General features: G+C 47.9%; 1 protein-coding gene across 1 annotated transcript in view; it reads right to left on the bottom strand.

Annotated features, from left to right (window-relative positions):
* Positions 1–24,386, bottom strand: part of MACROD1 (mono-ADP ribosylhydrolase 1) — a 437,490-nt gene that overhangs the window by 40,018 nt on the left and 373,086 nt on the right. Inside the window, exon 5 of the mRNA XM_056853852.1 lies at positions 2,990–3,106. Coding sequence (XP_056709830.1) covers positions 2,990–3,106 — 117 coding nt within the window. The remainder of the gene's footprint in view (positions 1–2,989; positions 3,107–24,386) is intronic.

Genomic DNA, 24,386 nt, shown 5'->3' with positions numbered 1-24,386 from the left:
AATTAAGGAGGGCTGATTTCGAGGAGTGAGGAAGCCACCTGCACATTTTTTAAAGGAGAGGGTGGGAGGGGAGGGGAAGTGGGCAGGAAAAAACTTCTTCCCGCCTCTTACAATTCTCTGCAACCAACAGGGATTGCAGGAAGTAGAGATCGGGGTGAAATGGGATGGCGAACTGGAAAGAAAACTTCTTGCAGAAGAGGGGATTTTTTTAGCAGCTCTTCTGGGCAAGCAAATAAGAACATCTGCCCACAAATAAGAACAGTAGTATATGCGAAAAGGATTTAGGGGTCTTAGTAGTCAGCAGTGTGATGCGGTGACTTAAAAAGCAAATGCGATTTTGGGCTGTATCAACAGAAGCATAGTGTCCAGATCACACAATACTCTGCTCTGGTTAGACCTCACCTAAAGTACTGTGTTCAGTTTGGGGCACCACAATTCAAGAAGGATGTAGACAAGCTGGAACGTGTCCAGAGGAGGGCAACGAAGACGGTGAGGGGTCTGGAGACCAAGTCCTACGAGGAAAGGCTGAAGGAGCTGGGTATGTTTAGCCTGAAGAGGAGAAGACTTTTCCCCGTCACACTTCAGTACAGGCAGGAGAGGTTAAAATGTGAAAAAACCTCTTTGGACATGTGTGTGATTGTAAACAAAGTGGGTGGGGAGGACTTAAAATATACTTCAAATAGAACACGTCTGGTCACAGATGACACAGGAAAAAACACAAGAAGGTTTAAACACGATTGTAAAATCCATCTTCCTGCCTGGCCATCCGTCAGCCAGCTCCTCTGAAACTGCTCTGCCGTCTTCAGCAAATGCACGCCAAGCAAGCGTGGGAGAGGTGTTCCAAAGCGCTTCAAGAGTGCACGCGTGAAATCTGTCTCGGCTTACGACTGGCTCCCCCCCCCCCCGCCATTGCTTGAAACGGGGCCTCGCCTGCCCACGTTCAAATCTAACTTTGTAGGACCAGACGTTTGCTTTTAAAGCGAGGGATAAAAAAGAAAGGCAAGAGTATTCACGATGCTCAATTCTTTGCTCTCTCTCAAGTCTCTCCCTCGCTTTACATAGCTCTTGTGTGAAATGCACATGACCCCCTGAACGTAACTAGGGCTACCAGTCCAAACAGTTGCCCCCGGAAAATGAAGCGTCTCTGCCACTCTTGCACGCTCACGGCTCCAGCCAAGGAGGGTGGGGTGCTCTTGAGTTCCCACCCCACAGCATTACTACAGTCCTCTAAGGGCAACGTTCACACGTTATGGGTCTTCATGCACCCTCCATGGCTGCATTCTCAGTCTGAGTGTAGGAGACCTGGGCTGGCATCTCCCATGGCTGCTTTAAGAAAATAAGAACATAAGAAAGGCCATTCTGGATCAGACCAAGGTCCATCAAGTCCAGCAGTCTGTTCACACAGTGGCCAACCAGGTGCCTCCAGGAAGCCCACAAGACGACTGCAGCAGCATTGTCTTGCCTGGGTTCCACAGCACCTGATATAATAGGCACGCTCCTCTGATACTGGGGAAAACAGGTATGCACCATGACCAGTAGTCATTTTTACTAGTAGCCATGAATAGCCCTCTCTTCCATGAACATGTCCACTCCCCTCTTAAAGCCTTCCAAGTTGGCAGCCATCACCACATCCTGGGGCAGGGAGTTCCACAATGTAACTATGTGTTGTGTGAAGAAATACTTCCTTTTATCTGTTTTGAATCTCTCCCCCTCCAGCTTCAGCAGATGACCCCGCTTTCTAGTATTATGAGAGAGGGAGAAAAGCTTCTCCCTGTCCACTCTCTTTCACATTCTCACACCCCACTCCTGCTCAGTCAGTAGTTCAGAAAGGGGGGGCAGGGAGAGGTATGGGAGGAAAAGAACAAGCACGGAGATGGGGAGAAGGGATTTAAGTTCCAACTTTCCTTTCAACAGTGAGGACGAAACAATACCCCTTTATCAGATGCCGGGAAGAGGGCACATCACAGGTAATCCTGAATCTCATCCAGGCAGGAAAAGTTAGGCATAATAGGGCTTTAAAAAAAAATTGAGGGGCCCAGCACAATCTTGTGAGGGAATTTATACAGAGAGCCGGTACGTGTACTAGTTGGAGTGTTTCACTAGGATCCAGGGGAGTCCCATATTCCAATCTCCACTTTGCTACGAAGCTAACTGCACGAACTTGGGCTAGTCATTCTTTCTCAGCCAAACCCGCCTCACGGGGTTATTGTATGGATAAAAAAGGACAATATATGCTGTTTGGAGAGGCAGCGTGGTGTAGTGGTTAAGAGCGGTGGTTTGGAGTGGTGGACTCTTATCTGGGGAACCAGGTTTGATTCCCCACTCCTCCACATGAGTGGCGGACGCTAATCTGGTAAACCGGGTTAGTTTCTCCTTTCCGACACAAGAAGCCAGCTGGGTGACCTTGGGCTAGTCACACTCTCTTAGCCCCACCTACCTCACAGTCTATTGTGGGGAGGGGAAGGGAAGGTGATTGTGAGACGGTTTGATTCTTAAGTGGTAGAGAAAATCGGCCTATAAAAACCAACTCTTCTTCTTCTTGGAGGAAAGGGAAGAGAGGAGGGGTCACGGCTCAGGGGCAAAGTATAGGCTTTGTATGCAGCAGGTCCCAGGTGCAACAGTTGGCATCTCCAGTTAAAAGGATCAGAGATCGTAGATGATGTGAAAGACCTCTTATCTGAGACCCCGCTGCCAGTCAGAGCAGAGAATACTGACCTTGATAGACCAAGCGTCTGACTCAGTAGAAGGCAGCTGCATGAGCATACATGTGTTCAAGATAAAAGCTTATTAGATCAACAGAGATTTGCCCAGAAAAAGCATCCAAACGGCCAGGGATTTGAAATTCTAGGCATGGAAATGCAGCGATAGGGAAAGCTTCATCTCTTGAATTTCTGCCAACTCTGCAGGTGTTAAAAGCACACGAGCCCTTTCCAACGATGCAAAGCCGACGATTATTCCCGACCTGCTCAGCACGCGTGTGGTGACTTACACTTGGCTGGAAGACGGTAACCGCAACTGATTTTGGCTTTGCCAGTCTCACATCCATTTAGGGTCCGGCATTCCTCTTTCAGCAAAGGCCCCGCGGCCCGATGAATGCACCCGTCCACTGCGAAAGGAACCAAAAGCACATAGTCAGCAAAGCAAGAGGAGTGAGACTTTCGAATACTAATGGTGCCGTAGCTGATATAATAAGCCATGGGGAAATTTACTTGGCTTTGTAACTCCTGGATCGCTCTGGCTGCCCTGATCTCGTCAGAACTTATAAGAACATAAGAAAAGCCCTGCTGGATCAGACCACACCCCATCAAGTCCAGCAGTCTGTTCATACAGTGGCCAACCAGGTCAACTCAGAAGCTAAGTAGAGGCGACCCTAGTTCTTGGATGGGTAGGCTTGCCAACTTCCAGGTATTCAAAAATTACAGCATGTGGCAAATTAAATAGTACGTTAAACAACTTTGCAACGCCAATCTAACAGGATTGTTGATCGGGTTTCATTGGGGATACCAATGAGAGGAAGGATCCTTAAAAAATAGAGAAACCGACAGCATAATTTGCAAGCGTCACAAAGATACAGCTCTCAATTAATTCATCTCTGTATAACTTCAGGGCAGCTGAAGAAGAAATTGAAACAGGGACACTTCACCGGGAGCCTGTCCTGCCCATTGGGAGATTCTCAAACAAGACCTTATCAAGATTTATTTTGTAATATACAGTGAGCTGATTTGATAAATTTTTGACTTGCATAATTTTGACTTGCTAACATTTAATGCGCTTGAATTGAATGAAACATACAAGCAAATGTACAATTATGTTACACTAATTCATTTAATACAAAATTAAGAAAAAAATATATATACCTTGCTTTACACAAAGTTGTTTAATGTACTATTTAATTTGCCACATGCTGTAATTTTTTAATAACTTCCAGGTATTAGCAGCAGATCTCCTGCTATTACAACTGATCTCCAGCTGATAGAGATCCACCACCATTTTACAATAATTTGAAAATGCCGTGAGGGCCTGATCCTGATTGGGCCTGCAATCCAGTGGGCAGAGATGGTTGTGTCCCCCTCCCTTATCAAGTGCTGAACCAGCTCCCCCCACCCATGGCAGTTTAGGCTCTTGATAAGGCATTGGGCGGTAACAACAGTGTTGCACTGTGAGCCTGAACTGACTTAAAATGGTGGCAGCATCACGTCTATTTTGGCCTTTAGTGAATGCTGAAGACTAGGGTTGCCAGGTGCCCGGTGGTGGCGGGCAAACCCCTGGCAATTTGCCCCTTTGCCCGACCAGTTGACGGTTGGTGGGCAAACGTGGACGTGTGTACATGCCGCTGCAGGTCACTTCCGGTTTACAACTAAGTGTTTGAGTGGCATAAGGCCTTTTGCGAGGTGGGACTTCCGGTTGTAAATCGGAAGTGATGCGCACGCGCATTGGCGCATTCACGCTTTGCCGTGTGATCCTGAGCTGTGCCTTAAAAGTCTCCCACTGGAGGAGAGGTAGGACCTGGCAACCCTACTGAAGACAGACAATGGCGGGGGAGGCCATCAGCTTCTCCTTGTGGCTTTCCACAGAGGCATATGCCTGGCAGCTGTTGGAGACAGACTGTGGTGGGAAGGACATTTTTTTCTGACCCAGAAAGGCGACTTTTAGGTTCACATGGGTGTGTGTGTGTGTGAAGAGAAGGGGAGCGTGGCCTAGTGCTCCAGGCCAGCACGGGATGGGTGATTTGCTGTCCACTCCGAAGTCCATTAGAGAGCGGCATTGATCAAGAAGGTCCATTATTAGCTCATTCTCAGTCCATCTGCTAATCTATAAAACAATATTTTATCTGCTGTACTCTGAGGGGAGTCGATAGAAGCCACAAAGGCAACGGGCAATTTTGTGACCGCACCGAGTTGGCCTCGTTAACCCAGTTCAGGGTTCGCGTCTTTGCAAGTGAGAGAAAGTGACCCCCCAAAACGTGTGTTGACTGAAGCAAACGGAAAGTGGAGCCAGATAATAATATGGGTTGAGGGCACGGGTGAACAGCACGTTCTTAAATGGACATGGTGATTTGAGCTGGCAGTGCCATCTCTGAGGGTTCCTGGTGCGTTTGTGAAATTTAAACAATTTAAAAAAAAATGCTGCTCTTATTCGACACCCTCCGCCAGTACGTTGCAGAACCTCTTTGCGGTCTGAATTTCATATTTGTCCATTTTTCTTCTGGAAATGCCTTTCACCAGTTGATTATTATTTAGTTGACTAATCAGTTCGATGAACAGATTAAAATCGTTTTGATCCACTACCTTGAATGAATCAGTAGGGTTGCCAGCTCCAGGCTGGGAAATACCTGAAGATTTTTGGGGTGGAGCCTGAGGGGGGAGGGGTTTGGGGATGGAAGGGACTTCAATGCCATAGAGTCCAGTTGCCAAAGCGGCCATTTTCTCCAGGGGAACTGATTTCTATTGGCTGGAGATCGGTTGTAATAGCGGGAGATCTCCAGCCAGCACCTGGAGGTTGGCAATCCTATGAAAAATATATTATTTTTAATCCATGAATTTACAAGAACTGAGTTGGCAGATATCTTAGAACAGGCATTCCCACTGTTTTACCATGCACGAGAGAATGCTTCTTCTAACATGGTGCTCCTTGCTGTGATATGAGCAGCCATTATTTAACAAGAGGCATTCCCACTTATTTCATGCACAACAGAATACTTCTTCAGAAATATAATTTTAATCAGATGCAGATGTATGTGGATTTAATCTATTTGTTAATCAATTAATAAAACAAAACTGATATCATTAATTGACTGGGATGAATCGGCTAAGATACTTGGCAGCCCTGAATGTTGCTAGGCGTTGCTCTTGGGGCTCCTCTGAAAGCGCCCTATAGTTTGTCCTGTACACTCTGCCAAAACACATTACACAAAATCCTTTTTTCCTAATCAGAAAAAGTGGCACAGTGAAAAATGAAGACTATAATAAAGTAAGTAAGTAAATAAATAAATGCCACCCTGAGTTCTTTAAAGGAAGTACAGCACAGAAATCGACAGACGAGAAGTCAGTGTAGGGATTTTAGGAGAAGCATCACTGGTATACTTTTCCAGATTTATTTATGCATTTATTTATTTAAAACATTTATTAGCCACCTTTCTCCCCCATGGAACTCAAGGAGGCGTTTAATATAAATAAAACATTGTCTGTTATGCCAAGAATGCTTCTGAAGAAGCTTCCCCCCGCCCAATAACATTAAAATTCAGAGCAGTCTAGCAGAGATACTAAACCTTGTATCAAAGCAAGTGAGCTAGTATTTTCCCAGCCAGCCAGACGTGGACATATGCCTTGTCCGCAGAGTATGACCCCTATTTATAGTGAATAATAACCTAGGAGAGGGGGAGAGAAATGAGGGGCAAGTGGCAGGAATGCCGTGACCCAGGAATCAGTGGGGTGAGAGGAGACAAGGACGTATTCACAGCAAGCTGTCCTGATGTTTCCAACAATGGGGAGGAAGGCGGCCGGGGTGGGGGAGCGGGTAGTGTCTGGGTTATTTCTGGCAGCGTATGCAGCAGGGAGCCTCCGGGGAGGCGCCTGTCAGCTCAGCTCACCAGGAAGGAGATGGCACCCAATGTTGGTGCCCTCTCCTGCCGCCTCCTCCGACGGGCCTTCTGCTGAGCTTTTGTCGTGTGCTGCGTTTGACAGGCCCAAAGCCTGAGGCCCACACACTGGGGTAGCCAGACAGAAGCAGAGCTGGAACCCCTACAGCCATGCTCCCTAGTAGGGTTGCCAAGTGCCAGGTGGCGGTGGGCAAACCACCGCCAATCCACCTGGCTTCCAGCCGACCAGCTGAGGGCCGGCGGGCAACGCGTGCCCTTATGCCGGCCTGCGGCACCACGTCACTTCTGGTTTACACCCGGATGTGTAGCATCGCAAGGGGCCATTTACCACTCAAACTCCCAGGTCCCTCTTCGCCACCAGTGGGAAGCTTTTGGGGTTGAGCCTGAGGAGGGCGGGGTTTGGGGTAGGCTTACCAGCTCCTGTTGGTCCATAGGCGGGAGGTTTCTTGGAGCGTGAAGTGCACGCATCCGCCTGGCACGGTGCGCCCGTGCGCCCGTGCGTCTACGTCACTTCCAGTTTACTCGGAAGTGATGCGGACCGAAGTTGCTAGAGTGTCCATGTCGCTTCCGGGTAAACCCTGAAGCGACATAGGCTCGTTGTGCGTGCGCGCATGCATGCGGTGCCTGCCGGCCCTCCGCTGGTCGGCGGGAAGCTCGGTGAATTGGTGGGATTTTACCCACCACCACCGGGCATTTGGCAACCCTAGATTGGGGAGGGGAGGGACTTCAATGCCCTAGAGCAGCAGTTCTCAAGCTGTGCTCCTTGAAGAGTCTGGAAAGAAAAATACCACTGTCGTTCGGTTTAGTATATAGGTGCTAGGTGAAAATTAGTGCTCTGTGACAAATTTCTCTCCTGAAAAGTGCTCCATGACGCAAAAAGTTTGGGAACTGCTGCCGTAGAATCCAACTGCCAAAGCAGCCATTTTCTCCAGGTGAACGGATCTCTATCGGCTGGTGATCAGTTGTAATAGCAGGAGATCTCCAGCTAGTACCTGGAGGTTGGCAACCCTATTGAGAAGAGGCATACTCAGCACTTCTAACGCAGCCCTTCTCCAATGGGATGGAGCCCCCTCCCCCCGAAATGATGATTTCCTATTATTGTGGAGAGTGGAGGAATACTTCCTGTTTGTTCAATAAATGGGATGGCCCTTCCGCCTCCTTAATCCATCTCTCTTGGAATCTCTTTTAGATTTCTCTAGACAGGCAGTTCTCGGACACACCCTCAGCTCCTCCACCCCCACCTCGGCCCCTGCATCAGCTGTTTTTCCGCCCCAACACCCAACTTGTTAACTCGAATGAGTTTTCCCATCACGCATGGTTCCCCATCCACTCCGCCCGTCAATACTCTCACGCAGAGATGCTGTGAGACGGAGACCAAAAGTGACAGATATTTCAAGGAGAAAGAGACCCGGGAAAGGGCACAGGATGAAGGGGGCAGCAAAGAGGTCCCCCACTAAAAAGGGGAAATAACAGCCAAATGTCCAGCGGAGGACACAGGAGACGCTTGGTTATTAATGATCATTGGTAATAATATGTATATAACATCTACTGTGGAACAGGATATTAGGTTTCCTATCTAATTTTTCTCCCTCTTGATACATCAATCATCAATAGATGGCTTTAAAAAGCGATTAAACTAATTCGTGGAAAACAGGTCTATGGAAGGCTGGGATAATTAAATGGGATTCCAGGTTCAGAGGCAGAAAACCTTTGAATATAGGGTTGCAGACCTCCAGGTGGTAGCTGAGATCTCCTGCTATTACAACTGATCTCCAGGTGATAGTAGGGTTGCCATCCTTCAGGTACTAGCTGGAGATCTCTTGCTATTACAAATGAGCTCCAGCCGATAGAGGTCAGTTCACCTGGAGAAAATGGCTGCTTGGGCAATTGGACTCTATGGCATTGAAGTCCCTCCCCTCCCCAAACCCCGCCCTCCTCAGGCTCCACCCCCAAAATGCCAAACCCGGCGCTGGCAACCCTATTTGAATACCAGTTGCTTGGAGAAAGGGAGACTTTTGCCTCCTTGTGGGCTTCCTCTGTATGTACCTCCCTAGCCACCCTAGGTAACAGGATGCTGGACTAGATAGGCCTTTGGTCTGGTACAACAGGGCTCCTCCCATTGATTTATTTTCAGTGCAATCCAATGCAGAGTTACACCAGTCTAAGCCCATTGAAATGAATGGGCTTAGTAAAATATTTTGATACTTGGAGAAAAGACCTACTGAACTTTATTTGGCAAGGCAAAAAACCGAGGATTGCATATAAATACTTGACAGATCTTAAAGAAAGAGGTGGACTTGCACTTCCAAATTTTAAATTGTATGCTGAAGCGGCTGCTTTAGTATGGCTAACAGACTGGATGGACTTAAAAATACTCGATTACTGGACTTGGAGGGCTATGATAATAGAAGTGGATGGCACGGTTATCTGTGGTACAATAAGATTAAAACTCATGGATCATTTCAGCAACATATGGTTAAATCTTCTCTTTATAGAATATGGATTAGATACAAACATTTGTTAGAACCAAAGATTCCACTGTGGCTCTCATCACAAGAAATGTTAACCCTGTGCCCACTTAGACCTGCTCAATTTTTAACTTACCAAGATCTTTTGAAATGGGAAGGTACAAAATGTTCACTTAAAGAATATGAAGAATTTAAAGAGTTATTAACTTGGTTTCAGTATCGTCAAATTAATTCGATTTACTTGCAAGATTTAAAAACAGGATTTTTCAACACCAAATCAACTTTTCAGAAACTTTTGTTAGATACTAGTGACCATTTAATATCTAAGATATTAAACTAACAAACTCTTATTAGAACTTTATTGTGAACAAGACCGAATAAAACCAACCATGATTATTTGGGCACAAATGCTGGGACATGATATAATGTTGCAGAAGTGGGAAAGACTGTGGACAAAAGACTTGAAGTTAATAGCCTCGCAATTATTAAGAGAAAATATATATAAAATGATGTACAAGTGGTACTTAACACCGAAGAAAATGGCAAAGTCATTTCCCTCAATGTCACCAAACTGTTGGAAATGTAATAAAGAAGTTGGTTCTTTTCATCATATTTGGTGGACTTGTGAAAAAGCTAAGATATTTTGGAAATGATATATGAGGAAATAAGGTCAATTTTACAACAAAATGTACTTAAAACACCTGAAATGATGCTATTAAGTATGATACCAGATACTATTTTGACTCATAGAACTTTCTTGATATATGCCACCACAGCTGCACGGTTGCTATATGCAGCAAAATGGAAGACTGTTGAGATACCGGAAAAAAAGGATTGGATACCCAAGATGATGGAATTGATGGCGATGGCTAAACTCACTGCTTATATTAATCAGACTGAAAATGAACAATTTTGGGGGGAGTGGGAGGTGTGGAGAATTTACTGTGAAAACTACTTTTCGATGGGTCATTTTAAAGGATACTCTTTGATTTAATCCCTCATATTTACTTTGCATAATGATTATATTGGGATACTTATATGAATACTAACTAGATAAAATAAGATACTTATAAAGTAACCAATTAGAGGGGGAATATTTTGTTAGCAAAAGTATATACAATTTAATTTTGGACAGAAGAGAGTGTAGGGGAAGTCAACTTTCTTTTTATTTATTTTTATTTTTTGAACTAGAATCTTTATTAGACTTTACTTTGTATTGTTAATTTATGTTTGAAATGATAAAATAATAAAAAAGTATTAAAAAGGAAAAGAAAAGAATGGGCTTAGGCTGGAGTAGTTCTCCTTAGGATTTCACTGTAGGTTTACTGTAGTCTGCCTTTCTGACCAAGGTCGATTACAATGAAAAGCCAAGCAGAACGAACAGTACAATACATAGAACCAACCAAATGAGAGAACGCACTAATATGGACAAGGAAGCCACAAGGCTGTTCTGAGACCATTGCAGGATACGAGGGAAGGGCCGGGGCTCAGTGGTAGATCATCTGCTTGGCGTACAGAAAGTCACAGGTTCTATCCCCGGCATCTCCAGTTAAAGGGACTGGGCAAGTGGGTGATGTGAAAGACCCTTGCCTGAGAACTTGGACAGCCGCTGCCAGTCTGAGTAGAGAATACTGACTTTGGTGGACCAAGGGTCTGATTCAGTATAAGGCAACTTCAACTGTTCATGTGTATGTGAGGCTGGTAAAGGTAAAGTTAGTCCCCTGTACAAGCACTGGGTCATTCCTGACCCATGGGGTGACATCACATCCCGACATTTACTAGGCAGACTGTGTTTATGGGGTGGTTTGCCATTGCCTTCCCCAGTCATCTACACTTTACCCCCAGCAAGCTGGGTACTCATTTTACCGACCTCGGAAGGATGGAAGGCTGAGTCGACCTTGAGCCGGCTGCCTGAAACCAACTTCCGTCGGGATCAAACTCAGGTCGTGAGCAGAGCTTTTGACTGCTGTACTGCAGCTTACCACTCTGCCCCACGGGGCTCATGTGAGGCTGAGCCCCAGCTATTTAATGTGTTTCGCAACAGGGCCCCAGAGTGGGAAGGGTGGATGGAACGTGCATGATTTAAAAGCAGTGGGGGAGGATGGATATGGGCAGGAGAGGAGACATGAAAATGCAGGAGCCAAAGAAGAGAGTGTACCAGGGCACTCTGCCAGTGCATCCTCCCAAGCTCTTTAAAAAAAGGCTGCCTTTTTTCCCCTGGCTCTGGAGCCTGTGGTACCCTGGAGTGCCCCAAAAGAGCACTAGGGGGCACTGTGCAGCAGCAAGTGGGCAGAAACAGGGTCAGCATTATTCCCCTCCCCCTTGGGGCGAGCACCCCCCCCCCCCGCACTGGCATCCACTAGAGAACAAGATACAGCGAAGTCGGGAGGGCTCTCTCGTTCACCCTGGTCCATCTGAAACCATCCACACAACTGCGAGACCCCGCCGTGCTTTAAAAAAATCCCCCACTGGTGTCAGGACTAGCTCCCCACCCCCTTCCCTTAGCCCCAAAGCTCAGCTTTATACACTCCAAAGCATCTCTCGCTACAGTTCAGAGAGCAGATGTGCTGCCGGGGAGCTCTGCAGAACAAACAGTGCCAGACGCTTGAAATTTTAGAGGGCCGAGCCATATTACACAGGGAAGACCTCTGGAATTGTACAGGGGAGGAGAGAGCGCCCCTTCCCTTTCTTGGCCACCCGCCCCCAACAGCCCCCCACCCCCGTCCCTTCATCATAAGAAAATATAACTGAACGTCCAAAAGGCTCAGCTTGAGTGATGGGGCGGATGAGCTTTATCTGTTTCTGGCAGCCGTGCAGCTTTTAGAGAAACGAGGACCCTGCCAGGTGGCAACTTTATCAAGGGAAGGAAGAGGGAGAGAAAGAGAGAGAGGGAGAGAGAGAGAGAGAGAGAGAGAGAGAGAGAGAGAGAGAGAGAGAGAGAGAGAGAGAGAGAGAGAGACCCAGGACCTCCAGGACCTCCTGCAGACAGGGTTTAGATCCTTTCCCAACCAATAATATGGCATTCAGACCCCAAACTGGGATAAAACCCATTACAAAATCTCCCAGAAGGATACGTTATGGGATATGTATAATCTCGTATTTTGGGTGCTCTCTTACATGTAGAATACATCAGAGAACTGTTGCCTCCATACAAGCCACACCTCACGTTAACTCAGACAAAAACTTACTAAGCTGGGGAGGAACCTACGAGTCTGGGCTCCTACATCCATCCCTAGGGTTGCCAACTTCCAGGTACTAGCTGGAGATCTCCTGCTATTACAACTGATCTCCAGCCGATAGAGACCGGTCTACCTGGAGATAGTGGCCATTTTGGCAATTGGACTCTATGGCATTGAGGTCCCCAAACCCCGCCCTCCTCAGGCTCCACCCCAAAAACGTCCTGCCGGTCGCGAAGAAGGACCTGGCAACCCTATCAATCCCCCATAACAGATCCAGCCTCCTTGTTCTGAGACCTTCACAGGATATCGAGGGAAGGGTGGTGGCTCAGTGGTAGATCATCTGCTTGGCATGCAAAGTCCCAGGTTCAATCCCCGGCATCTCCAGTTAAAGGGCCTAGGCAAGTGGGTGATGTGACAGACCCCTGCCTGAGACCCTGGAGAGCCACTGCCGGTCTGAGTAGACAATACTGACTTTGGTGGACCAAGGGTCTGATTGTGCCTCTGACTCACAGGGTTGCAAAAAGGGCCATGAGAAACCCTTAGGTATGATTCTCTCCTAGCCTTTCTTCCTCAAAAAGGGCCATGAGAAACCCTTAGGTACGATTCTCTCCTCAAGCCTTTCTTCCTCAAGAAGCACAAACTGGGGCACCGTCTCCCGGCCCCATTCTTCTAACTACCTGCCACATTCCTGTCCAAGTCGCCAATACTGGGCAAGACTGATAAACTGCCTGACTCAGTTAAAGGCATATCTACAGGTTCTCAGGAGGATCCCGTCAGCCCCTAACCCCCCCTGTCAGCTCCCTCTGTTTTTCTTACCACCCATCCTTATTCCCACCCACCCTCCCTTCCAACCCTGGCATTCACCACAGCCCGTCCTAAACCAGTCTTATAAAAGCAAACCCCTTGTGCCCCCCAACCCCGTCTGCAGGCCTCTAATCCCCTCTCAAGGGCAACGCAACTGGATAGGTCAGTAATCCACTTTTCCCGAGATCTGCTTACATAAAAGGGGGCCCCTGCCAGGCCCATCTGTCGGGGCTGAGAATTATCCCCTCAAATCGCATCAGGGTCAGTTACGTCCCTCTTTCCCTGCCTGTGCCGGGGCTCTGAGGCAGGAGGGCGCTGGGGGGGGGGGCACGGCAGAGGGGCAGCTGGCTGTTGCAATAAGAGGAGGGGTCTCGAGCTAAACCAGCAAATTCCCTACTCCTCTTGGTGTTGAAGCCCCAAATCCTGAAAAATAGTGTTGGGTGGTTTAAGCTTTTACACGGAAGACACTACCAGGAGACGACCCCCGCCACGGAGATGAAACAGCAGTCTTCTGACAATTATCCATCTCTGACCATAGGAAGTGCAGTTTTCCTACAGTACAAATATAACCGATCTCTGGGAATTTCTAAACCCAGAGCTGGCAACCATATGCAATACAGATCCAAACAGTTTTCTGTGGAACACTCTTGCTGCAATGTGCAATGTACAATGCAGCTGTACATTGCAAATGTGCAATGTACTGGATTCTGGTTTGGGGGGAGGGTTATTTTCCAGCCTCCCATGGGTAAGGTTGCCAACCTCCAGGTACTGCTAATACAGCTGATCTCCAGTCGATAGAGATCCGCTCACCTGGAGAAAATGGCCGCCATGGCAATTGGACTCTATGGCATAGAAGTCCCTCCCCTCCCCAAACCCGCCCTCTTCAGGCTCCACCCCAAAAAACCTCCCTCTGGTGGCAAAGAGGGACCTGGCAACCCAATACATGGGGGCTGGGATGCTTTGGGTCTTCTGATCACGAGCTGTGCAGAATCAAGTCGTGGGGCAGCTGTGGGGCCTGGGGGGTGATAGTTCCTGGCGCCTCCTTTCCCTCTTAGCATTCCACAGACGGAAACAGAAACATGCTCATAACCCCCCATTTCATACCAAGGATCCCTTCATAAGCACTTCTTTCCTGAATACTGCGCATTGTTCTCCTCCTAGTATATGCTGTGTCCATTTGTTCTGCTGTACTTCGTCTTCCATGGATTTAAGAGCCAATTAAAGACGTAACAAACAACACTGGCCAAATTCACACGCACACACCCTTCTGCTGTTGGCGTGTGCATGTGAAAAGCAAAAAGGCAGTTCTAAATGCATCCATGCCCGGTTCTTGAACCAACTGACGGCGTGGTTGCATTTCAGCCATCCTGCGCTTAACAATGCCCCAGTGATTGAGGCTATAATTGTTCGACAATCTGTTATCCACAGTTCAAAATGTACCTCAGCAGCTGCAGAGTGTGTGAAATGGCAGGGTGGGGGCCACATGCGTGTGCACTGGCATGCCTGCATGCTGGAGACAAGATGCAGTCAGAGTTTTAACCTGAAGGCCATTTATGCAGGGTCAGTTTTGATGCTCGCTCAAAGCCCTTTTTTTTAAACGCAACCTTTAAAATGCCTATTTATGGTCCCGACGCAAAAGGAGAAATTAGCTAACATGCGGCTGTGATTTTGCATGCTTCCTTGAGGGGATTCTTTGAGGCGGGGGCGGAGCAAACACAAAAGGTCACGTTAAAGGGGCTCTTAAGAAATGCGAAGCAGGTATGTGCCGGATTCACAGTCACTTCCTAAATGAATGTTCAGTGTGAAAAACTAAAAAAAAAAAATATGTGGGGCACTTCAGCCTGGAACAAGCTGCTAATTAGCAAGCATAAATGGCCCTAGAGACCCTGGGGGGGGGGGGAACTGGACAGTGGTGCTGCTAGCAACTCACATGCAAAATTTCAACAAGGCATACAACTCTTACTGGCAAAAAAGGGACAGATGGGATGTATGCACATCCCCTAAATGACTTTTGGCCTAACTCTGTATACTAAGGCTTCCATCGTTGAGGTGGGGCCTGGAGTTCTTCTAGAATGACAACTGATCTTAGGGTTGCCAACCTCAAAGTACTAGCTGGAGATCTCCTGCTATTGGCTATCTCCAGCCAATAGAGATCAGTTCACCTGGAGAAAATGGCTGCTTTGGCAATTGAACTCTATGGCATGAAAGTCCCTCCCCTCCACAAACTCCGCCCTCCTCAGGCTCCACCCCAAAAACCTCCTGCCAGTGGCAAAGAGGGACCTGGCAACCCTAACTAATCTCCAGACAACAGAGATTGGTCCCTCTAGAGCAGGGGTTCTCAACAAGGGGGGAATTCCCCCCTGGGGGGAATTTTAGGGTTCCAGGGGGGAATTGGGACTACTATTCAGCAAAGTGTGATGTCCTGTAGATTATGTACAATCTGTAAAATTGTAGTTTGTTTTTAATAACTGTTAAGACTATCTTGGGAAGGGGGAATTTATATTCTGAACAATGGTGAAAGGGGAGAATGGAGCAAAAACGGTTGAGAACCACTGCTCTAGAGAAAACGGCTGCTTCAGAGGGCAAACTCTGATATACCATAGATTCTAGGTGAAATCCCTCCTCAAATTCCCTCCTCCCCAGGTACTGCCCCAAATTTTCAGGGATTTCTCAGATTAGAGTTGGAAACCCTAATGCCAACTTGGAAGACTTTCAGAGGGGAGTGGACGTGTTCATGGAGGATAGGGCTATCCATGGCTACTAGTCAAAATGGATACTAGTCACGATGCATTCCAACTCTATGATTCTCCCCAGGATCAGAGGAGCATGCCCATTATATTAGGTGCTTTGAAACACAGGCAGGACAATACTGCTGCAGTCGTCTTGTTTGTGGGCTTTCTGGAGGCCCCTGGTTGGCCACTGTGTGAACAGACTGCTGGACTTGAACATCCTTGGTCTGATCCAGCAGGGCTTTTCTTATGTCCTTACTTCCTACTGAATACAATGCAACGTCCAGGCAGGGGTGGACTGGAAGACCAAAAGAGCCATGGACAAGATGGCTCCTGCCCTCGTGCCAAGCGAGGGTCAATGGCTCATGGTGGCTGTTGCCTATCTTGTGTGGGGCCACCCTGCATGGGGCAAGTCTTGCCTCGCTCATCACTGGGGTGGCTCTGACGGGGGATGTGTGTGTAGCCTCCCCCAGGTCATCGGCCCATTGGAACTTTTCCCGGTAGCCATAATGGCCAATCCGACCCTTAGGGTTGCCAGCCTCCAGGTACTAGCTGGAGATCTCCGTCTAGACATTAGGAAGAATTTTCTAACAGTTCGAGTGGTTCCTCAGTGGAACAGGCTTTCTTGGGAGGTGGTGAGCTCTCCTTCCCTGGAGGATTTTTAAGCAGAGGCTAGATGGCCCATCTGTCAGCAATGCTGCTTCTATAACCTTAGGCAGATCATGAAAGGGAGGGCATCTTGGCCATCTTCTGGGCATGGAGTAGGGGTCACTGGGTGTGTGTGTGGGAGGTAGTTGTGAATTTCCCGTGTTGTGCAGGGGGTTGGACTAGATGACCCCGGTGGCCCCTTCCAACTCTATGATTCTATTATTCTATCTCCTGCTATTATAACTGGTCTCCAGCCGATAGAGATCTGTTCCCCTGGAGGAAATGGCCACTTTGGCAACTCGACTGTATGACATTGAAGTCCCTCCCCTCCCCAAACCCCACCCTCCTCAGGCTCCGCCCCCTGGCAACCCCACCAGTCCTGCTTCCAGGCACATTCCACTTTGCTGGCGGGTAACTTTGCTCACATGGCCTGCGCTTGTCGGGAGACGGCGAACGCTTTGCGCGCAGCCTCCTTTGTGACTACCTCCCGTGCCCAAAATAGCATGGCACAGTTACAGACCACATTTCGTCGCCCCCTTTCTCCCCCTTCTCCCCCCACCCCCAGCAAAACTCTAATTAAGGATCAAAGCCCGTGTGCTCAGCGCGGGCATTCCCTGGTGAAGCTCGCAAGTTTGTATCTCCTAATAGCCACACAGAGGCTGCAGGCAAAAACAGTTAGCAGCGTTGTCTCTAGGTAAGGGCTGCCGTGGGGGGTGGCGGCACGGGAAACGAGGGCAGCGGCGGCTAATGGCTGGGCCCATCTGCAACCGAGGCTGCCACTAATCAGCCCGCTGACGCGGCATCCTCTTTTCTTAGGCATTAATTAAGTCTTGGGGCCGCATCCACCACCACCCAGGCTCGGCACAGATCTGGGGCACGATCAATACCGCTCTGCTAGCTTGAGTGAGCAAAAGCGGCCCTTTCGTCGGAGCAGAAACGGGTTGCGTAGGGCTTGGGGTACTCTCTGCTAAGGACACGCGCAGTGGTAGAACATCTGCTTGGCATGGAGAAGGTCCCAGGCTCAATCCCCGGCATCTCCACTTAAAGGGACTAGGCGGGTAGGTGATGTGAAAGACCCCTGCCTGAGACCCTGGAGAGCCGCTGCCGGTCTGAGTAGACAATACTGACTTTGATGGACCAAAGGTATGATTCAGTTTAAGGCAGCTTCATGTGTTAATGTGTTCATACACACACATACGCACAACCCCAAATCCTGGACCCCACACCATGGGGAATTCCTGCTCAGTCTTGCTTCTGGTTTTCTGTAGGTGTTGCTCACACTTTCAGACTTGTCTTTGGAGACACTAGGGGCTAGAAATAGGGTTGCCAACCTCCAAGTACTAGCTGGAGATCTCCTGCTATTACAACTGATCTCCAGCAGACAGAGATCAGTTCCCCTGGAGAAAATGGCTGCTTTGGCCATTGGACTCTATGGCATTGAAGTCTCTCCCCAAACCCCACCCTCCTTAGGCTCCGCCCCAAAAACCTCCTGCCGGTGGCAAAGAAGGACCTGGCAACCCTAGCTGGAAACCTATTTTGAAAAAGACCACTGTGGTCTTTTATGCATGTCTGTTTCACTCGCCGTCACCCCTCCGATGACTTCGGGTCTTTGTATTGATTATGCATGCCGTTTCCGACCATCAGAGGTCGCCTTGCTCTCCCCCGGCATTTCCCGGCGTCATGCCTATGTTTTCAAATTCGAGATACAAGTCTCTTAAAACAAATTTCAGGTCTCTGAAACGGCATGCATAATCCAAACACAGACCCGAAGTCTTCAGAGGGGTATCAGCGAGTGAAACAGCCATGGGTAAAAGACCTGAGATTCTCATTCTGTGCACTCAAGGCCTGCATATACACATAAGGCTCTCTTATACTGACTCCGATCCTTGGTTTATCAAGGTCAGAATTGTATACACCACAGTACACTACACCAATGTGTTGTAGTGGTGAAGAAAGTCAGACTAGTACCTGGGAGACCCAGGTTCAAATCCCTGCTTGATTTGATGTAAGCCGCCTTGGGTCCCCATTAGGGAGAAGGTGGAGTATAAATGAATTAAATAAAAATAAATAAAAAATTAATCCTTCTCTCCTTCCCACCCACCAGCCAGCCAACCTTTATCTGCTCCCCTTTCAGCTTTCCCTCCTTCCTTCCCCCCAGCAGTACTCAGTGGCTGTTGCTAGGCAACCGCAATCATACTGCCAGCCTTCAAGCCTTATTTTCTGACTGGCAGTTGCTCTCCCGAATCTCTAGCTGAGGTATTTTGCATTGCTTGTTATCTGGTCCCATTAACTGGATATATCAGTGACTGAATGGATGTGATCCCCCACTGAGCCATGGCCCCTCCCCTCAATACATACAATTCTGTGTTTATTCTGGATTGGAGGGACCCTCTTCAAATTCTGCACACTGAACATTTTTGCATGTAAACTCAAAATATCCTAAGCCCACATTAGATGTGAGATCTTTGATTAGGATCTCTCACATTTTTAAAACGTTATTTATTTACTTCATTTATATTCCACCTTTCTCCCCAATGGGGAGCCAACAGCAACTTACAGAGTTGTCTTGTCCTCCCTTTTTATCCTCACAACAACCTTGAGAGGTGGGTTAGGCCCAGAACCCAATGTCACTGAGCAAACTTCCATAGCAGAGTGGGGATTCAAGCCTGGGTCTCCCAGATTCCAGTCCAACCTCTACACCACACTGGCTCGCTCAAAGCAACTGCCAGGGAGTCTAATTTGGATTGGGGCTTTAGAGTCTAACCTTTTCCTTTGGGCCATTTTCCAGATGCAAATTGCCTCACCTGTACCTGCAAAGCCATAAGGTACCCATATAACGGCTGTATGTACTCCCCACTTGGGGCAAACAGCAGTCCGGGGGGTGGGGTACAAGAACAATCACTAACTCTTCTCTCTGTCAACACAGCAACCGCAGTCTGAATCAGCTCCCTCCTTGTGACTGCTTTTTGACTTCCACAAACTTGGGGGAGATCCTAGTTACAACTCTCCTCCGTCATCTTCCAGACACTAGTCTGAAAGTCTAACCTGGGGTCCCCAACATGGAGCCCACCAACACGTTTTCTCATGCCCACCAAGTGTTTTTGAGAAGTAGGTGGGGCCAGGTAGGGCTTTTGCCCAGAAAGGCTTCTGATTAACTACTGGAGATTTGATGGGTTGTGCAGATGTTTTAGAATGTTGCTTTGGCAGCAGCTGCCAGCACAACACAAGAATCTACATGGTGTTACTGAAATTAAGCTGTGGCAATCATTTTGTGGCTGGTTCTGCCTCCTGCGGCAGCCATTTTCTTGCTGCGCCCACCATGCCGTGTCAGAATTTCAAATGTGCCACAGGTTGAAAAAGGTTGGGGTCCCATGATCTAACCACTGCACAATATTGGCTTTTGTGGGATGGCTGCTACTGAACAGTAGCTAGCAGCCAGGCCTGGGTGAGTCATGCAAGTTGGCCGATAGTAAGTCGCCCACTGGTGGCTGACAGGCCTGCTGAGTCCTCCCTCAAAGGCTAAAACAACCCTGGAAACGGGCCTTGCCCCCTGCCTCCCCTTTTATGGACAGGAACTAAGGCTTGAAGGCTGGCAATACTGTTGTGGTTGCCTAGCAACAGCCACTGAGAGTACAGCCACTGAGAGTACTGCCGGGGAAAGGACGGAGGGAAAGCTGAAAGGGGAGAAGATAAAGGTAGGCTGGCTGGTGGGCGGAAAGGAGAGAAGGAAGCAGGAAAAGGGGAGAGACTATGGGGGCTTTTCAGGGAAAGGAAAGAGGAAAAAGTGGGGGACAGAAAAAAACAAGAAGTCCTTGCAGGTCCCTCGCTTTATTTTTTAAATTGGCTACTTGTGCATGGGGAGGGAAGGCAGATCTCGGAAGCTGAGCAGGGTTGATACTCAGAAGGGGGACTGCCAAGGAAGACTGCAGAGGAAGGCAGCGGCCAACCACCTCTGCTTCTCACATGCCTTGAAAGCCCCTTGCTGGGGTTGCCATAAGTCTGCTGCAACCTGACGGCACTTTACACACACAGTTGTGCATGCTCCAGTATAGGAAAAAAGCTGACACTCACACGATTATTTAAAAAGGAGAAAGAAAGACACAAAAAAATGAAAGCATACAGAAGCTAACAAAAGTGGGTAGTAGGAAATGATGTCTCTCATTGCCAACAGGTAAAAAAAAATCCAGCTTTCCAAAACAGCATGTTCGAATTGTCAGTAATTTTTTCTTCTTCTTAAATGTGCAAGCATCCTAAATCCCTATTTGGCAAACAAAGCCAATTTTGACATTGAACATTTGAAATCTAGCTTTCGTTTTGCTTTGAAATGATTGTGACTCATGCTTTCTGTGCAGTGAGAACAGATTCTGAGCTCTGTGGTGTGGAGGGGGGGGGGATATCTGAAAATTCCTGAAGTCAGTGCAGGGTGTTTCGAGACATCCCCCCCCCCAGCTGGACGGAGGACTCTGGGACGGCAGGAACAGAGCCACAATGGAGAAGTATGAATTATACAAGCCTCCGGTTACATAACAAAGCTAAATAATAGATAATAAATAATAGTTAATGAATAATGGATCTGGATGAGGCTTACGTAACGCTTAGCGTTGCACGAAGGGACGGGAAAGAGAGTGCAAGGCAGGATGTGAGATGGGGGGTGGGGAGATCAGCACGAGCACCTTTTGCATGCATTTATGCGCAAAGAAGCATTGCAGAAGTGCAGCTGTGTTAGTCTGGTGATTAGGGTTGCCAACCTCCGGATGGTGGTGAGAGATCTCCCGTTATTACAACTGATCTCCAGGTGACAGAGATCAGTTCCCCTGGAGGAAATGGCTGCTTTGGAAGGTGGACTCTATGGCATTATACCCCACTGAAGTCCCTTCCCTCCTAAAACCCCACCCTCCTCAGGTTCCACCCCTAAAATTTCCAGGTATTTCCCAATCTATAGCTGGCGACCCTACTGGTGAGGGAAAGTGCAGTTGAGTGGCAGCTGACTTATGGAAGTCCTGCAGGATTTTCTAGACAGGAGACCAAGATGGGGTTGCCATTTCCTGCCCCTGCATAGTGACTCTGGACTTTCTTGGTGGTTTCCTATCCATATACGAACCAGGGCCGACCCGAGTTGTTTTCTGTTGCCCAAGGTCGGACCAGAACCAACGGGCTGAAATTAAATCAAAAGAGTTTCCATCTAGACATTAGGAAGAATTTTCTAACAGTTAGAGCGGTTCCTCAGTAGAACAGGCTTCCTCGGGAGGTGATGAGCTCTCCTTCCCTGGAGGCTTTTAAGCAGAGGCTAGATGGCCATCTGTCAGCAATGCTGATTCTATGACCTTAGGCAGATGATGAGAGGGAGGGCATATTGGCCATCTTCTGGGCATGGAGTAGGGGGTCACTGGGTGTGTGTGTGGGGAGGTAGCTGTGAATTTCCTGCCTTGTGCAGGGGGTTGGACTAGATGACCCTGGTGGTCCCTTCCAACTCTATGATTCTATGACCCTACTTAGCTTCCGGGATCTCATGAGATCGGGCTAGCCTCAGCCATCCAGGTCAGGGCATATTAGTCTACTACAGGGGGGGAAAGTCTTGCGTATCTTTAAACACTACAATCCCATGCAGAGTTATACCACTTCAACTCAGTAGGGGGTCTAAACCCAATATAGGGTTGCCAACCTCCAGATAGGGGCTGCAGATCTCTTGGAATTACGACTGGTCTCCAGACTACAGAGATCTGTTCCCCTGGAGGAAATGGTTGCTTTGTAGGATGGACTCTATGGCATTATACCCTGCTGAGGTCCCTCCCCTCCACAAACCCTGCCCTCCCCAGGCTCCACCCCTAAATCTTTATGAATTCTTCTACCTGGAGTTGGCAGCCCTAACCCAATGGGAGGTTTCAGAGCTGGACAATGTACTGAAGAGGACAACAATGATTATTAAGGGGCTGGAGCACCATTCCTAGGACAGGCTGAAGAATCCAGAATTTTTCAGTTTAGAGAAAAGATAACTAAGGGGGACATGAGAGAGGTTTATAAATTTACACGTAGGGTGAAGAGAAGTTCTCTCCGTCTCTCATAATATGTTGGGCACCCAATGAGATTGATGGGTAACAGGTTCAGGATTGACCAAAGGAAGCACTTCTTTTCTCAACAAGTAATTAACATTGTTGAATTCACTGCTAGTGGACGTAGTAATGACTGTGAGAAGAAGAAGAAGAGTTGGTTTTTATATGCCGTCTTTCTCTACCACTTAAGGCAGAATCAAACCGGCTTACAATAACCTTCCCTTCCCCTCCCCACAACAGACACCCTGTGAGGTAGGTGGGGCTGAGAGAGCTCTAAGAGAGCTGTGACTAGCCCAAGGTCACCCAGCTGGCTTCATATTTAGGAGTAGGGAAACCAACTTGGTTCACCAGATTAGCCTTTGCTGCTCCTGTGGAGGAGTGGGGAATCAAGCACGGTTTGCTAGATCGGAGTCCACCGCTCCAAACCACCACTCTTAACCACTACACCACGCTCAGCATACGTGGCTTTAAAGGGGGATTAGAGAGATCAATGAGCGACCCTGATAGGCCAGACGAAACTGACCTCGCCAGAACTTGGAAGCTAAACAGGGTTGACCACAAAGGACTTGGATGGGAGGCCACCAAGGAAGATGCAGGCTGCTATGCAGAGGCCAACCGCCGATGGCCAACCGCCTCTGCAAATCTCCTGCCTCGAAAACCCCAGGAGGTGGAACCTCACCATGTGTCTGCTGCGACTCGAATACCTCACTTAGAGGCACCTGGTTGGCCACTGTGTGAACAGAATGCTGGACTTGATGGGCCTTGGTCTGATCCAGCAGGGCCTTTCTTATGTTCTTATGTTCTTATGTTTACCAAGGTAATGGGCTAATAGCCACGCAGATTAGCTCTGGATTCCACATGTTAACAAGATCACTTCAGGATACAATGGTTTCACATTAACATACCACACCCTAATTAGCACATTACCTTGATACTTACAGGACAATGATCAGCACATTACCTTTGATACTTTTGCAGGACAAGGACTCAGCTCAAACCCAACCCTCTTCTGACTATATAAATTACTCTTCCAACACACTTTGACACTGAGAGACAGCACTAGGTATTCCCAGTGATGTATCAAGAGTTTGGAAATGTTATAAAAAAATCGCTTTAAAAGGGTTTTTGGATGCCACAGTTAAAAAATGGTTGGAAGATGTCTTCACAGCTAAAGGGGCCAAACCAAGTGCTAACAGTATTTTTTATAACATTTCCAAACTCTTAATACATCGCTGGGAATACCTAGTGCAGTAAAAGCTGTCCTTCAGTGTTACTCCTCTAAAGATGCCTGCCACAGCTGCTGGTGAAATGTCAGGAAAGAAAATACTAAGACCACGGTCACAAAACCCGGATAACCTACAAGATCACAGAAGGGACTCGGTCTATTAACAGCTATCAATCATGACAGCTAAATGGAGCCTCATGTATGTCAGGAGCAATATACTTCTGAAGCTTCATAGCCGGGAGGCAGCCGCAGAGAAATCTGGGTCCTTGGGACTTTCCCAAAAGCACCAGGTTGACCAATGTGGGAAATAAGCCGATGGACGAATTCTGCAAGGCTCTCTTAGAGCAGCATAGCTGGGTTGTATTTGAGCTAACATATTTTTACTGACTAAAATAAACCGAAAGAGTCGAGAGCTTTTGTTGGAAATGAAATGCAAGTGCCGCTTTCAAAAATTATGACAAAAAAAGATGATGACAGCTATCCTTTTGTGCCTGCTTCAGTTTGGGATTTCAAGCGCTGATTGCTGGGTAGGAATAAAAGCTCCACGCTCTAACCGCTCAGAAGTTCAGGGTGCCACAAAAGCAGCACTATCCAGTTCCCCACTGGCGGCTTTGTTTGGACTAGTTGGGATGGGTCTAAGTGTTGGGAAAGGGCCCGTATTAGGCGGACAAATGCAGCACGCATC

This window comes from Euleptes europaea, chromosome 7 (genome assembly GCF_029931775.1).
Source record: "Euleptes europaea isolate rEulEur1 chromosome 7, rEulEur1.hap1, whole genome shotgun sequence".
NCBI lineage: Eukaryota > Metazoa > Chordata > Lepidosauria > Squamata > Sphaerodactylidae > Euleptes > Euleptes europaea.
The sequence above is the reverse complement of the archived record's forward strand: the minus strand, read 5'-3'. Positions and strand labels throughout refer to the sequence as shown.